General features: G+C 40.8%; 1 protein-coding gene across 1 annotated transcript in view; it reads right to left on the bottom strand.

Moving 5' to 3' along the window:
• ADAMTSL1 (ADAMTS-like 1) overlaps nucleotides 1-12,779 on the bottom strand; it is a 468,861-nt gene that overhangs the window by 98,858 nt on the left and 357,224 nt on the right. The window contains exons 11-13 of the mRNA XM_009328162.1: nucleotides 7,871-7,921; nucleotides 3,500-3,704; nucleotides 2,063-2,210 (exon numbers count right to left, since the gene is read on the bottom strand). Coding sequence (XP_009326437.1) covers nucleotides 2,063-2,210; nucleotides 3,500-3,704; nucleotides 7,871-7,921 — 404 coding nt within the window. The remainder of the gene's footprint in view (nucleotides 1-2,062; nucleotides 2,211-3,499; nucleotides 3,705-7,870; nucleotides 7,922-12,779) is intronic.

The following is a 12,779-nucleotide window of genomic DNA, read 5'->3' as shown; positions in this document are numbered from 1 at the left end:
AGGGAAGTGGTTGAGTCACCATCCCTGGAAGTATTTAAAAGACGGGTAGATGAGGCGCTTAGAGACATGGTTTAGTGGGCATGGTGTTGTTGGGTTGACGGTTGGACTCGATGATCTTGGAGGTCTCTTCCAACCTTAATGATTCTATGATTCTATGAGTCTATGATTCTTCAAACATTACCACTTGCATTATGGAGGGAGAACTGTGAGAGCCTTGCAGAAGCAAGATGCAGAGTAAAATTAAACCCAAGCAAAACAGTATGCTTTGTGTAGGACTTTCCATCCCATGGGAAAAAATGGAAGAAAAAAATAACTGCCTACAATCAGAAATTAATCACATGCAGAAATTAATCACATCACTGCAAAGGACAGCATAAGAGTTTATCCAGGGTAAAGACGCTATTCTGTTGCAAGGGTGTTGTTGGGTTGACGGTTGGACTCGATGATCTTGGAGGTCTCTTCCAACCTTAATGATTCTATGATTCTATGATAAGGGTGGGTTTCCAGCAAACAGCAATTTACTTTGTTCCCACGCAAGTCCCATTGGAAGAGACTTCTTGACAGATGCAGACAAGCAAAGTTTTCCTAGCTGGTCTTACACCCTTCTCAGGTTCCCTAGACAGAAGTCAGTTGTGGGTGGTTTGCAACACCTGATTTTTTGGTGTCTTACTGCATTTTGCTTACACTGTGTGCTGCAGGCAGACTGGATCTTGCTTTACCTGTGCTCTGAATGCCATAAACAGATAAAACCCCATAAAAGCGACTGACTGACTGAGCTCAAACCCACTGAATCTCCATATGAGGGTCAGAGTCATGCTAACAGTCACAGGGCCTTTTTTTTTATCTTGGAAGGTGGACGGAGCAAGGTCATGTTGGCCAGCAAAATACAGTGCAAACATACCCATTGCTCCCCAGAGGCCCTGTGTCTGGGTTTTGCCACTTTGGTGGCTGGCAGACACAGTGAATTCTCATTGTCCAGATGATAAACTGGAATCCTGAAACTTGGCAAGTGCACCCATCATCGGCCACTGAGTGCCGAAACTAAAATGACAAATTTCACTGTTTCATCTTGGATCAGCACGAGGCCATGGGTCACTCTTATTTCGCAGGGCTTCATAATAAATGCTTTTAATATGTATCAGGATAGCAATTCATTTTTTAAAAGGAATTGATTTCTTCTTATGGTGGGGTTTAAGCCTCCAGTTTAGGGAAATTAAGTTCACCTGCATTGCTGTAGCTCAAGTTTCCATAAGTTAGACAGTATACAGACACAGAGGTTGTATCGATAGAGCTGTACACACACACAAACACATGCATGCTCACATACCTGTGTCTGCTGCACCTGGCCACTGCCCATTAATCCAATCCAGTCTCCAGGACTTTTTCTAACATTCCCACCCCATAAGAACCTTCAAACAGCTGCAGAAATATTTTCTCCTTCTCTCAATAAAATGTGGGGGATTTACCACAGTATTACTCTCTGTCTGAGGACCCAAGTTAAGAAACATTTCTATACAAATTGTGAGTACTCCTGCTATAAGATGCTTCAAGTCTAACAGTCTGCCAAATTTTGCAGCCTTGCTAGTAAGAGGAACTTCATGTTGGGATATACAATGCTTGCTTCTGACCCATTTCAAGCACCAAGTTATGAACAGGCACTTTAAAATTATGGTTACATTTATCTACCATAAATGTTATTTATATATTTAATTCCTTTTAAAATACAGGGCAAATTTAGCCCAGACACGATCAGTAAGGTCAAACCTGCTTACACTATGGTCAAATTTACATTTATATTGCTTGGTCTGCTGGATCACAAATTAACAGTGAAAACCCCAGATCTTGTAAGAAAGAGGTTGTATCGATAGAGCTGTACACACACACAGAAGGGGCCAGCATTCACTCCAAGTTGCTAGCAGGCAGATTGGAATAGGAATGGAAGGCCTTAAAGGTGCAAATTTATAACTCGGTGCAGGTGGAAACAGTGCTACCAGCAACAAAACAAAACTGCTCAACATAGAAGAGCTCTGAAAAATTTATGAGAAACCTTCTGCCTCATTACCTTTGGGTTTGTAGCAAGGAGTGGGTATGATGCATTCTTCTTTTATGTGCGGCTTTGTTTTAGTACTACAGCCTCCTGTATGCATTCCCCTGTGATCAATGCAAAGGACCACACGGTATCTGAGTCCTTGTCCACAGGTCACAGTGCACTGGGGGGAAAAAAAGGAAAAAAAAAAAAAGAAAAAAAAAGGTGCGTGTGATACGTCACAAGAGTGATAAATAAAAGGGGAATATGCAATAGAAGTATGTGTATGTCAGAGAGTAAACCAATGCAGAAACACCCAACCCTGAACATAAATTATTCATAATATTTGGTAGTTATGGATAAGGTATAAAATTAATTCACAGAAATTTTTGCCTTTTTGCTCTGCACATTTACTTGGTTTGGACATTTTGCTGCTGGATTTCTCTTGCAGTGTCACTCTCTCAGCATTGGTTACTTGGTTTGTGGCCATCTGTCCCGTATTGGATATGCTCAGTAACACCTTGTCAGTTTCATCTGGAGCCACTCTGCTTTGCTTGGACAAAGTACTGGGGCTTACGGGTTAACAGGGGTGACACTCAGCTGTTTTGGAACATGGCACCAAACAGAATGGGAAACTATTTGGACTTTCTTCCCCCAGACACTTTCTTAAGTCTTTTTTCCTTTATTTTTGGTAAGGTACATCCATTTTTTCCCCTGTACAGACTGTTTCAGAGGCAGTTGCATGGGAGAGGATTAAAACTACCAACCAGCGGGGAGGACTATGGATACTGCCAATATTACTTTGCTCTTGGATAGCAGCTTTCATCTGGAAATCACTAAACACTTCGCAATCAGTCAAGAACACCTCACCTGTGGGTGAGCTAGCTTAGCTTCTAAAGCCCATTTTATTTGTTGAGAAACTGGGGTGGTGAGAAACTACATTCAAGATTAAGTCTTCATGTACAAAAGCAAAGTACTTTTCTACTTTTGTAGAAAGACATTTCAAAGACATTTACTGTCGTACAGAAGGAAAGGTGAGTCAGGAATAAACAACCACAAGCATCAAAGAGCAGAGTCATTTATGGTTTTACGTATTTCTGGAAATTTCTCAACAATACATGATATTCAATTTATGGCTGAAAAGTTGTAATAGAGATATATCATTACATGCTTACTGGTTTTGTTTTGTGCATTTCATTTATGTTCCCAGTCTATTATTAGTAGAAGGTCACTAACTAACATTACTGATCTGATTTATTTTTTCATCATTCCCCTTAATCATGTTAATCTTATTAATACATTATGCCTGAGTATTTACTTTGCAGTTAGACAAATAGCATAATTTAAAACAGAGGTCATGGTAATAAGGAAAGAAAATAGTGAATGTTCCTACTTCCACAAGCTCACTAAACTATAATTTAAGATATATTCTTAGTGCGGTAAATACAAAATCAACAAAGCTAAGCTGATTACCGGAGACCATTCCTGAGCAAGCCACTTTGGGCAGTCAAATATATTGCAAGGCTGGACAACAGGCATCTTTGGAGTATACATGCATTTCCATTCTTCCACGGGGCTGATATGACCCTGAATGTCTTCTTCCACACATGAGATGCTGCGGCTTTGAATGCCCCCTCCACAGGATGAGGAACAGGCAGTCCAGGGTGTACTTTCCCATCTGGGGAAAAAAGACCCCAAAACAGAGAGGCATCAGGAAAAGGAATCCCTGCTGCCTCCACCCCCACACGCACCCCCCAAATGCATAAATTGCTATCTGCAGGAGGGGTTTTTTTCTGATTAATGTCAGTAAAAATTAATAATATATACATATTTTCATAAATGGCCATAACAGCAAAGCACTCTCATGGCTGCTGTCTTTAAATCACAGATTAGTAATATGAAATATCCTCCCTCCCACTAACCCAGTGACTACTTCCACAGAAACTCTGAATACTTTTAACTTAATTCCTTTTATTTAATTGATGGGACTATCATATCTTCACAATTTGTCATGTTCTGAGGAATCTTTGTCACAAATCACTGGAAGCTCAGTCTGCTCTGAAGCTGATGCTCCTTTTGCAAGATCATACAAGGAAACAGCAGTGTTTCTTTCCAGGGAAACAACTTAGTTGAGGGAAAAAGAGAAGATGTGAGGAAATTACCAAAAAGAAGACGTGACTATACTGATAGGACACGTGGCCTCTGATGGATAAACCACATGGGCCTTGTTTCCTTACAGTTGAGGCAGTGAGAGGAACTGGGAAACCATTTTTTCTCTACAGGTGCCATTTGAGAATGTAATGACAAATCCACAGAACAAAGTGTGTGTTCTGAAAAGCTATGCATACTTATCAGAATAATACTTTTTTTACAGTGATGCGTATACAATAATATATGTATTGTTTTATATGTGTACATGTCTGTCCACATAAAATAGTCTGGTATTTCCTCTCTTATATTTAAGCCATTGTCACCGAGAGGGTCTGGGACTGTTGTCATGACCCAGTGTGGCTATTCCTGTATAATCCTGTGCGTGCCTGATGGTATAAAAATGTGCATGTTCTATCTACCTGGAAACATTTAACAAAATCTGTTTGTTTTTTCAAAGGCAAATACCTTTTTGATAAAGACATTAGAAATAATGTTTGAAACAATGATTTGGGTCATAAGTTTTTGTTTTTTGACTTTAAAAAAATTGGTTTTGCGGAAAAACCCCCACCTGTTTCCTCTTTCAGACAAGAAGGAAACAAAGTGAAAGATGATTTTTTTCTCTCACTTAAAACAAAGGAGTTATTTTTATTAAGTAACAATTACAAGACCACCAAGATTATGAGGCAATATGAAAAATGTTTATCTTTCCCTCTGATTTTTCATCATATCAACCCACCTTTTTCTCATCAGCTCCAGTATATGTAAGCACTACCCACACTTGGCTACTGGCTGAAAGTGCCATAAAACTCAATGTGAAACGGCTTATGTTAATAGCTGTTTATGAATGGTAAAGCCACTGATTAATTCTACGACTTATCACTAAGAAGTGCTGAAACAATGTTTACACCATGCCATATCCATCATCGTGTGCTCAGCATAAGCCACATATATCACGAATGGGTAATTTTAGCCATGTTTTTAGTTCAAATGTGTTACCTGTGGCTCTGCTGAACAAGTTTCCCAGTATACAGCCAAGGTTTCTCACTACCACAAATCTAAATGAAGAGGCCTCAAACTGAAACTTATGAACAGCAGAAAGTGCTGCAGCCAGCCTGAGCCAGCTTTTCCCAGGCATAAAAGTGACGTGGAACCGGGGAATTCCCTGGAGTCGTTGGGACAAGTTTCCAGACGCCTTAGGCAACCTCAGCAATACCAAGCAGTTTAAATCTAGGCAAGCAGTTTGGTCCTCAGGTTTTGTATGGGTGTAAGATAGGAAGGTGAAGTTTCTCTGTTGCACAGCTCTTAAAGCAGGTGTCACATCTCCTTTTGACATACAAAGGGTGCAACATTGACTGAGAATTTGCGAAAGGAATTGGTGGTGCATTAAAAGTAAGCACTATATCTGCTGAACTATACCTTTCCCTCTTCGTGATAAAATTCAAGGCTGAGAGATTGCAGTAGGGAAATCTTGCAAAGATGCCTTCCCAGATTTGCTCTCCACTTCTCCTGGAGTGTTTGTCGCTCTCCTCTGTCCCTGGTATTAGGTGCCAGTCTCAGACAGGTAATGCAACCATGGCCTCTCTGGTTTGGTTGAGTTTTTTTTTTGGTTTGGGTTTTTTTGCCTAAACTCTGCAGGTTCAGAGGAAAGACATTTTTTATCCCCCTGACTTGGCCCTGTCTCATGCCAGCCTCGTGGTCTGTTCAGTTTCTGCTGCCTCTGAGGTTTGGAGAAGAGACGTGTGGCTGTGTCTTCCCTCTCAGGGTGAGGGAGGAAGACCTGAGCCCTGTTTGTGGGTTCATAGGAGCACATGTGGGAGTGGGGGAGAGGGAGAAGAAGGGAAGAAGCAGCGAAACAGCAGAGGGAAAAAGGGGGGCAGAGGTGCCAGCCAGCAGTGGCAGCCTAAGCAATCAATGCGGGGGTTAAAGAACAGTGCGGCTGAGAGAGTGGATGTAAAGGGACTGTTACGGGGTGAGACCATAATCCAGAACAGCTTGAGAAACAGTCTCAGCCTTTTGATCGTTTTCAGGGAATGATTTTTTTTTTTTTTTTTTTTGCTTTCAGTGTTACTGAAAGCCAAATTTCTCAGGGCATTTTGATCCTTTATTTTGGATTTTCTTAAGCAGTAATAAGCCTCTGCCTAGCTGTCAGCTCAGGATGCTTTTTCCTTAAATACAGTCCCTCCACTGTTAGGTACTGCTGAATCATCCTCTGATATAAAATTGTTCTCTGTCTTTTGTCAATATACAAGCCCTTTGTGCACAATTGAAATAAAATCTGTTTTATTCAAAGCAGGAGTATTAAATCTTGTATTAATATTCTAACTTCTATATTCCTTACTATCAGAGGTTTAATTTTTGAGTTTAGGAGGTATGTATGTTTATTTTTTAAATAAAGAACAGAGAAAAGTCTTTTACTAGAAGGAAAGAATTAGACGCAGGGATATATTTTATAAGTGTATCTATCTCACGAATATTTTGTGATAATGACTGTGTGTACATAACCATAAGCACTTAGCTAGGAAGAGAAAGCCTAATCCAAATCACACAGATCATTGATAAAGGGTGTCAACATCAATGGCAGCCACAGTGCTTGGCAAGTAAGCCACTCTTCTCCTTGATTTCTTACTCACAGCTTGGGGTGGGTCCACAATTTGGCTGGAGACTCTGTTGAATGTGAATGCACTGCGCCTGCACACTGATGCTGAAAGCTCTCTGCGTTAGGACTCATCGTGGTTTGAAGGAGGTCCTTTCCTCACCAGGATGAGACTAACAAGTTGCCTAGGGGCTTCTTTCTGTGATTTCATACTCCATGACACAATAAATTAATGAAGAAGGAAACACAGCACAATACTATTGCATGTCCAGGCAGTATTTCAAAACCAAAAGGTTATTATCCTTCAGCTACCAAACATTTTTAGCAGCACCAGTCTTATTCACTACTTTAAGAGTAATTACTCATGGGATTATTTCCATGAGTATCTCAAGTCTTACATTGTCTTACATCCCAAGTCGCTTAGGGACATGGTTTAGTGGGCATGGTGGTGTTGGGTTGACAGTTGGACTCAATGATCTTAGAGGTCTCTTCCAACCTTAATGATTCTATGATTCTATGATTCTATGAATAAGACAACTTAATTGTGAGATAATTCATAATACAAATCAGGCCCTGATCTTTGATTTCTTAGAAAAGCCAATGGATTAATGCCCTGGGAAAGGCATTAACATGGGTTTGCAGGATCAGAAAATAATACTAACACTGTCTAAACCCAAAATCTCACAATTTGTAAGCATGCAAGAAGCAGCACCACCAGAGAGAGAGAGAAAATCTGACGGTTCATTACAAAGCCACAGGTTATAGTCCTGTTCAGAGATGAGTAAAGGGAAGAACAAGGAAAGGTGTGAGAGAAAAGGGGAGGTTGGGGTGGGGGGTGAGCAAAGAGAGAAAGAAAGGGAACACACACTTAATAAGTCTGCATTGCTGCTTCAGCTAGAGTATAATTTCAGTTCTGCATCAACAGAGTTTATAACAACAGGTTAGCCTTGAACATCTCTAGGTTAATCTGCAGGAGTCCAGAGCAAGAGAAAAGCAGCATCTGTTAACTTAGTTTAAGAGCAAAGCAGAAATGTAGAGAAGACAAAAAAAGAAGTAAATGTATTTGTTAATCCTAGCATCTGGTTGACTGTTTTACTTACCGAGGAAGTGGATGGTAGAGGTCATAGGGCATGATCTGCTTGTATCCATCACTGTTAGGAACAATAATGCCAACCCTCTGAGTAGAAGGTACACATAATAAAATAAACACTAAATGATTACATTATACAACTTTTTTTACACAATATTACAAAAAAAACCCAAACAAACAAGATATTTTACCTAAGTTGCTATCACATTTAAAACAAAACTTATGCTCCCATCCTACTGAGTCGTTCAAAGAATAAACCACTGATTACTACTTTATTCTTATGAATGTATTACTGTTTGACTAAGAAGCAAATTACCACAAGTGATCCAAATAAGCTGTCCAAATATTATTTAAATTCATGATGTTACTATCTGCCATTTAAAAAAAATAATTTCTACACATAATTGTAATCACTTTCTTGGAGCTTGGATCCAAAGTCACTGAAGACAATAGGGGAACTTCTATCTGCTTCAGAGAGCTCTAGATCAAACCCTTTTTTAAACTATTATATGGTTGTTTCTGCCCTTCGGATAAAAAGTCTGCTTTTACAGGGGCCAGGATTAGAAATTTGGGGAATCCCAGTGCAAGAATTCAAATCTGCAATTCTTGTCGCTCCACCTTAAATCAGTCCAATTTCATTCACCATCAGAACCTGCCTCTTTATTTTTTTTTTTTTTTTTTTCTGGAAGAAAGAAGGACCTGGAGAGAAGAGTAACTTGTCAGGTTGTTTTTTTGTTTGTTTGTTTTTGGTGTTGTCATGACTGGTTGTCTTGGTTTGCTGTAGTGTTACTGGTATAATATCTAAATAATATAACATCTAAAGGTTATAGAAGGCAATAGTGTAGATAAAAATTAGTAATTATCTGGACCACTATCATGCCAGTTATGTGTGAGATGGATGTCAGTTGACTTGTTGGCAACTACAGGGTCTCACTGAATTGCTAGTCTGGACTTTAATCTTTTTTCTGCAATATTTATAGATTCTGACTCAGAGTAACTCTGCCCATGTTGTCTCCCAATTATCAGGCATATCTATTAATGTCAAATAGATGATCCCAGAGCACCTGATCTATCAGTTTCATCAAAGCCACTGTGTAACAGGGGACTTGGATGGGGCAGGTGGGCAGAACCATCAAAGAGTGAATGCCAGTTGCATTAAAATAAAAAGTGTGTCCCTATCCAAGTTATGGAGAGAGAAAACTGACTGAAAAGAATGAAGGTGGGTTTTGAGAGCCTTATACAGATGAGAGGTGCTAGGTATGCTGCTACAGATTTCTGCAAGGGGGAAGGAGCAAAGGAGGGAGAAGGGAGAAAGTATTCTCCATCCTCAACATAGTTCACTAAAAAATGCTGTAAGCATTCAAAGGAGTTTTGTCATGCTAAGGCTAAAGGGGTCTGTTCTCCTTTCAGTCAACAGGGTTTTTATGTGCATAACTTGTCCATGATAGGAGAATGGATCCCATTGTGTTTTCACAGCAAGGAGTCTGAGCCAGGTCAACGTGCCAGAATTTTCCAGCTAAAGCGCGGGAAGAAGCTGGAGCCCTGGGAGTGTGTGACGGGGACTAGACAGTTCCCTCTAAGATTAGCAGCCTCTGCAGTCACAGGAGCCCTCTGCGTGAGTATGCATATTTGCATCTTCAGAGAGCTGCCTGTCTCCACAAAATTCTAAACATCTAGGAGAAGCAGTTCTGGCACCAGCAAACTTTGGAAAAGACAAATGGGTCATTTAGAGTATGGCCAATGAACAAGCCTTTTCAGACTTAGCTTGATGGGCAAATGCCTGGAGAAGTTTGAAAAATTGTGTACTAGTATTTTAAAAAGATGGAAGGGCACTTTTTCTGAGTTTTTTCTAGCTTATGCTTTTGGGAATCTGTGCTGTTTTCCTGACTCTTCTACCACTGCTGCTGAAGTTCCACTCTGAAGGCTTTTGCACCTTCCAGCTCATCAGATTGCTGAGGAGAAGTTGGAAAAAAGATTAATACACCAAGTTCAGAAATTAAATAATTATACTATAAAAGCACCTACTGCCTAAGAAAGAAACAGATTTCAAAACATTTCTCACTCATTGCAGTGAGAAATGTTTTCTTTCTAATAAACATGGTCTGTATGCATAATCCAGACGTACATGCATTAGAATGCATAATATCCAAAGCCATTCCAATGGAAATAAGCATACCACATCCAAACACTGTTATGGAGATTAAATAACATTTACAAAGCACTAGATTAATATTGTCATTGGAAAGGTTTGACCCTCAAATAATTTTGCATACATAAATTGCATTTCTGTAAATGGTATAGAGCTCCACAGAATTACTGACACTGTCCTTGTGTGTATGTGAGTGGCTGCCAAAGGCTCTCATTCTGTTACTACAAGATAATGATCCCCAGCAATGTAAGTCCCATGGACGCAGTGAGGAAAAAGACCCCCACAATAATACACAATGGCTTAATTTATGACTTTAAAAATCGGCTTGAAGATAGAACAGCAGATGGTCATTGTACCATTAATGGCAACTCCATCTGTCCTAGCTAGTCTTGTGTGGGTTTTTTGTGTGTGTTCCACAAAAAAACCAAGCCTAGGTGAGCTATTTAAGAAACATCTTAGAGATTACTTTGGTGAATCCTGTACTTTTTGACTGGACAAAGTAGTTTAAATTCCATGAATCTATCAGTCCATCATACTCCAATAAAAAGATGGAAGAGATCTAGTTTATGGGCTTTGTTCACTGTACATTACTCAGACAATGCAAAGGGGATGGTGTGCTAAATGAACAGAGCAAATAACAGTAATTCCTCCCCTACACTGAGATTTCTGGTTGTTGTGGGAGTAGCTAACAGGACTCATTCACACAACACCTAGAGCAAACCTGTTTTGGCAGGAGCAGGAGCACAAAGCAAGTTGTTTTGAAGATCTGTTGTGTCTCATATGTCTGAAATCTCCCATGCCTTTCAGACCAACAAGTTGTGTCATATACTCTGCAGATTGTCTTGTTTTCCTCCTGAGTGCTGGCAGCTTCAGCACAGTTGCTCTTCCAAGGAACATGTCCAGCTGGAGCAGGAGCTGCACATGCCAGAGGTGGGTGTGCCGCACCCAGATCTGCCATCTCAGCAAACCTTTGGCTTTCCCTGGGATGGGTGCCTGCAGCCACATTCCTTGAAAGTAACGTTTGGCGTCATCTTCCCCGGTAGCTCCTTTTCCTCCTAAGCTACCGCCTTAGCACAAACGACAGGTGCGAATGCCTTTCTCCTTTAGCTCCCCGATGACTCTCTCCAACAAGGTGCCAGCCCTTCCTGCCTCCCTCTCCTGCATGCCCACGGCTCTTGGGTCGGGCAACTGCTGAGCCAAGCAGGGGCACAGGAGCTAAAGCTGGGAGAAGAGCCAGCAGAGAGAGAGGGCATGTCCCCCATGAGATGCCTCAGGGTGGTGTGACCCTGCATGGGGACGATGTGCCAGGGCTGGGAGTGGGTAGAGGGGTACCTGCTGCTCTTGCACTGGTGCTCCCGCCCCCTGCCGTGCCAGTGCCCAGCCTCTGCAGGACGCTCGCACGCCTCCAGCTCACAGCCTTCACTTCTGCTGTGGGCTCTGTTTTCCTGGGGGTTTCCTACCCGCAGTGCTGCAGCTGCAGGGCTGCCTGCACTCCCAGGTGACTGGAGCTGTTACACCTCTTTCCTGATGGGGACTCGCACAGCAAAGATTTAGACCTTCACTGAAATCTGTCGGACTTGAGAGTAAATGATCTGCATGGCAGGGACTATGCCATCTAAGCAATGGTCCGAAGTATGCCTAAGATATTAATAGGAATCAGCAAATAATAATAAAAAGTTGAAGCAGCTTAAGTTGGCTGTGGACAGCTAATTCATTAAATGAAAGGAAACACTTGGAAGACCTGAAAAAGTTCATCACAAAAGGCAAGAGTTTAGCATCTGAGCCAGCATCTCCCTGAGAGCCATGGTTATCACTGGACAGGTGATAGGCTTGTGAAAAAGTCTCCAGTTTAACGCTACAAATCCTGACACTAAGGCAGTGTGTGATACTGCACCCTCCCCTCACAGTGCTCTGTGAGGATGCCACAGTATCACATTATCACCTTTGCTACAAGAACGCTTTCTGCCCTGGGAAACAGGTATCGAGACCTGTAGACTGTATCTGTTAATGTTTCCCATGTGTTACTCTGTAAAATTATCACTATTTCCATTCAGAGCTGGGGTAGATGACATCTACAGTAACACCACCGATATGGGCAACATTGGCTTTTGAATGCCTGCTTTTGCTGGTAGAGAGTAGCGTAATTCTCAGTTATGCTGCCAGTATGAGTTACATTTCTTGTTTCTGGACCACTATGCTTAATCCTGAGGTATAGACAGCATTGTGATCATCTTATCTCATTACACGCTATCAGTGTGGAACTTGAAGAACTACTGTGTATTTTGTATTTATATATCCTTTTATATGGTCTTAGTACTTTATGGATTGTTAAAAGCCCATGTCCCCTACCTAAACATTTTTAAATGGAACATCAGTGAATACTTAAATAACCTACTTAAAAATGCAAAGGACTGCCAAGAAAGCTATCCTTCAGTGTCAATCTCCAGAAAAATCTCATACTTTAGACAGCATGTCTGTTCAGCACAACAGTATCTCACCTTTATAATAAATGACTTGTTCATGGTGTACAGATTTCAAATTCCAAGAAACATGGTTTACTTATCATTGCCATAGACTGCTAAAAACTAATCTCTTTACAGGGATTGAAATGGGTGTCATCAATTGGAAACAGCAAAAGTACTTCCTTCCTGTAGCATGACTTGATGCTTCTAAAAATCTCCCTTTTTTATCAGTTTAATATTCTGTGGTAGTTTGGATGAGCAGTGTTTGATACAAAGATGGAAATTTGTTGTTATATTCCACTACTAAA

This window comes from Pygoscelis adeliae, unplaced genomic scaffold (assembly GCF_000699105.1).
Source record: "Pygoscelis adeliae isolate BGI_AS28 unplaced genomic scaffold, ASM69910v1 Scaffold45, whole genome shotgun sequence".
NCBI classification, from domain to species: Eukaryota; Metazoa; Chordata; class Aves; order Sphenisciformes; family Spheniscidae; genus Pygoscelis; species Pygoscelis adeliae.
Note: the sequence above shows the minus strand (reverse complement) of the source record. Positions and strands in the feature narration are given on the sequence as shown.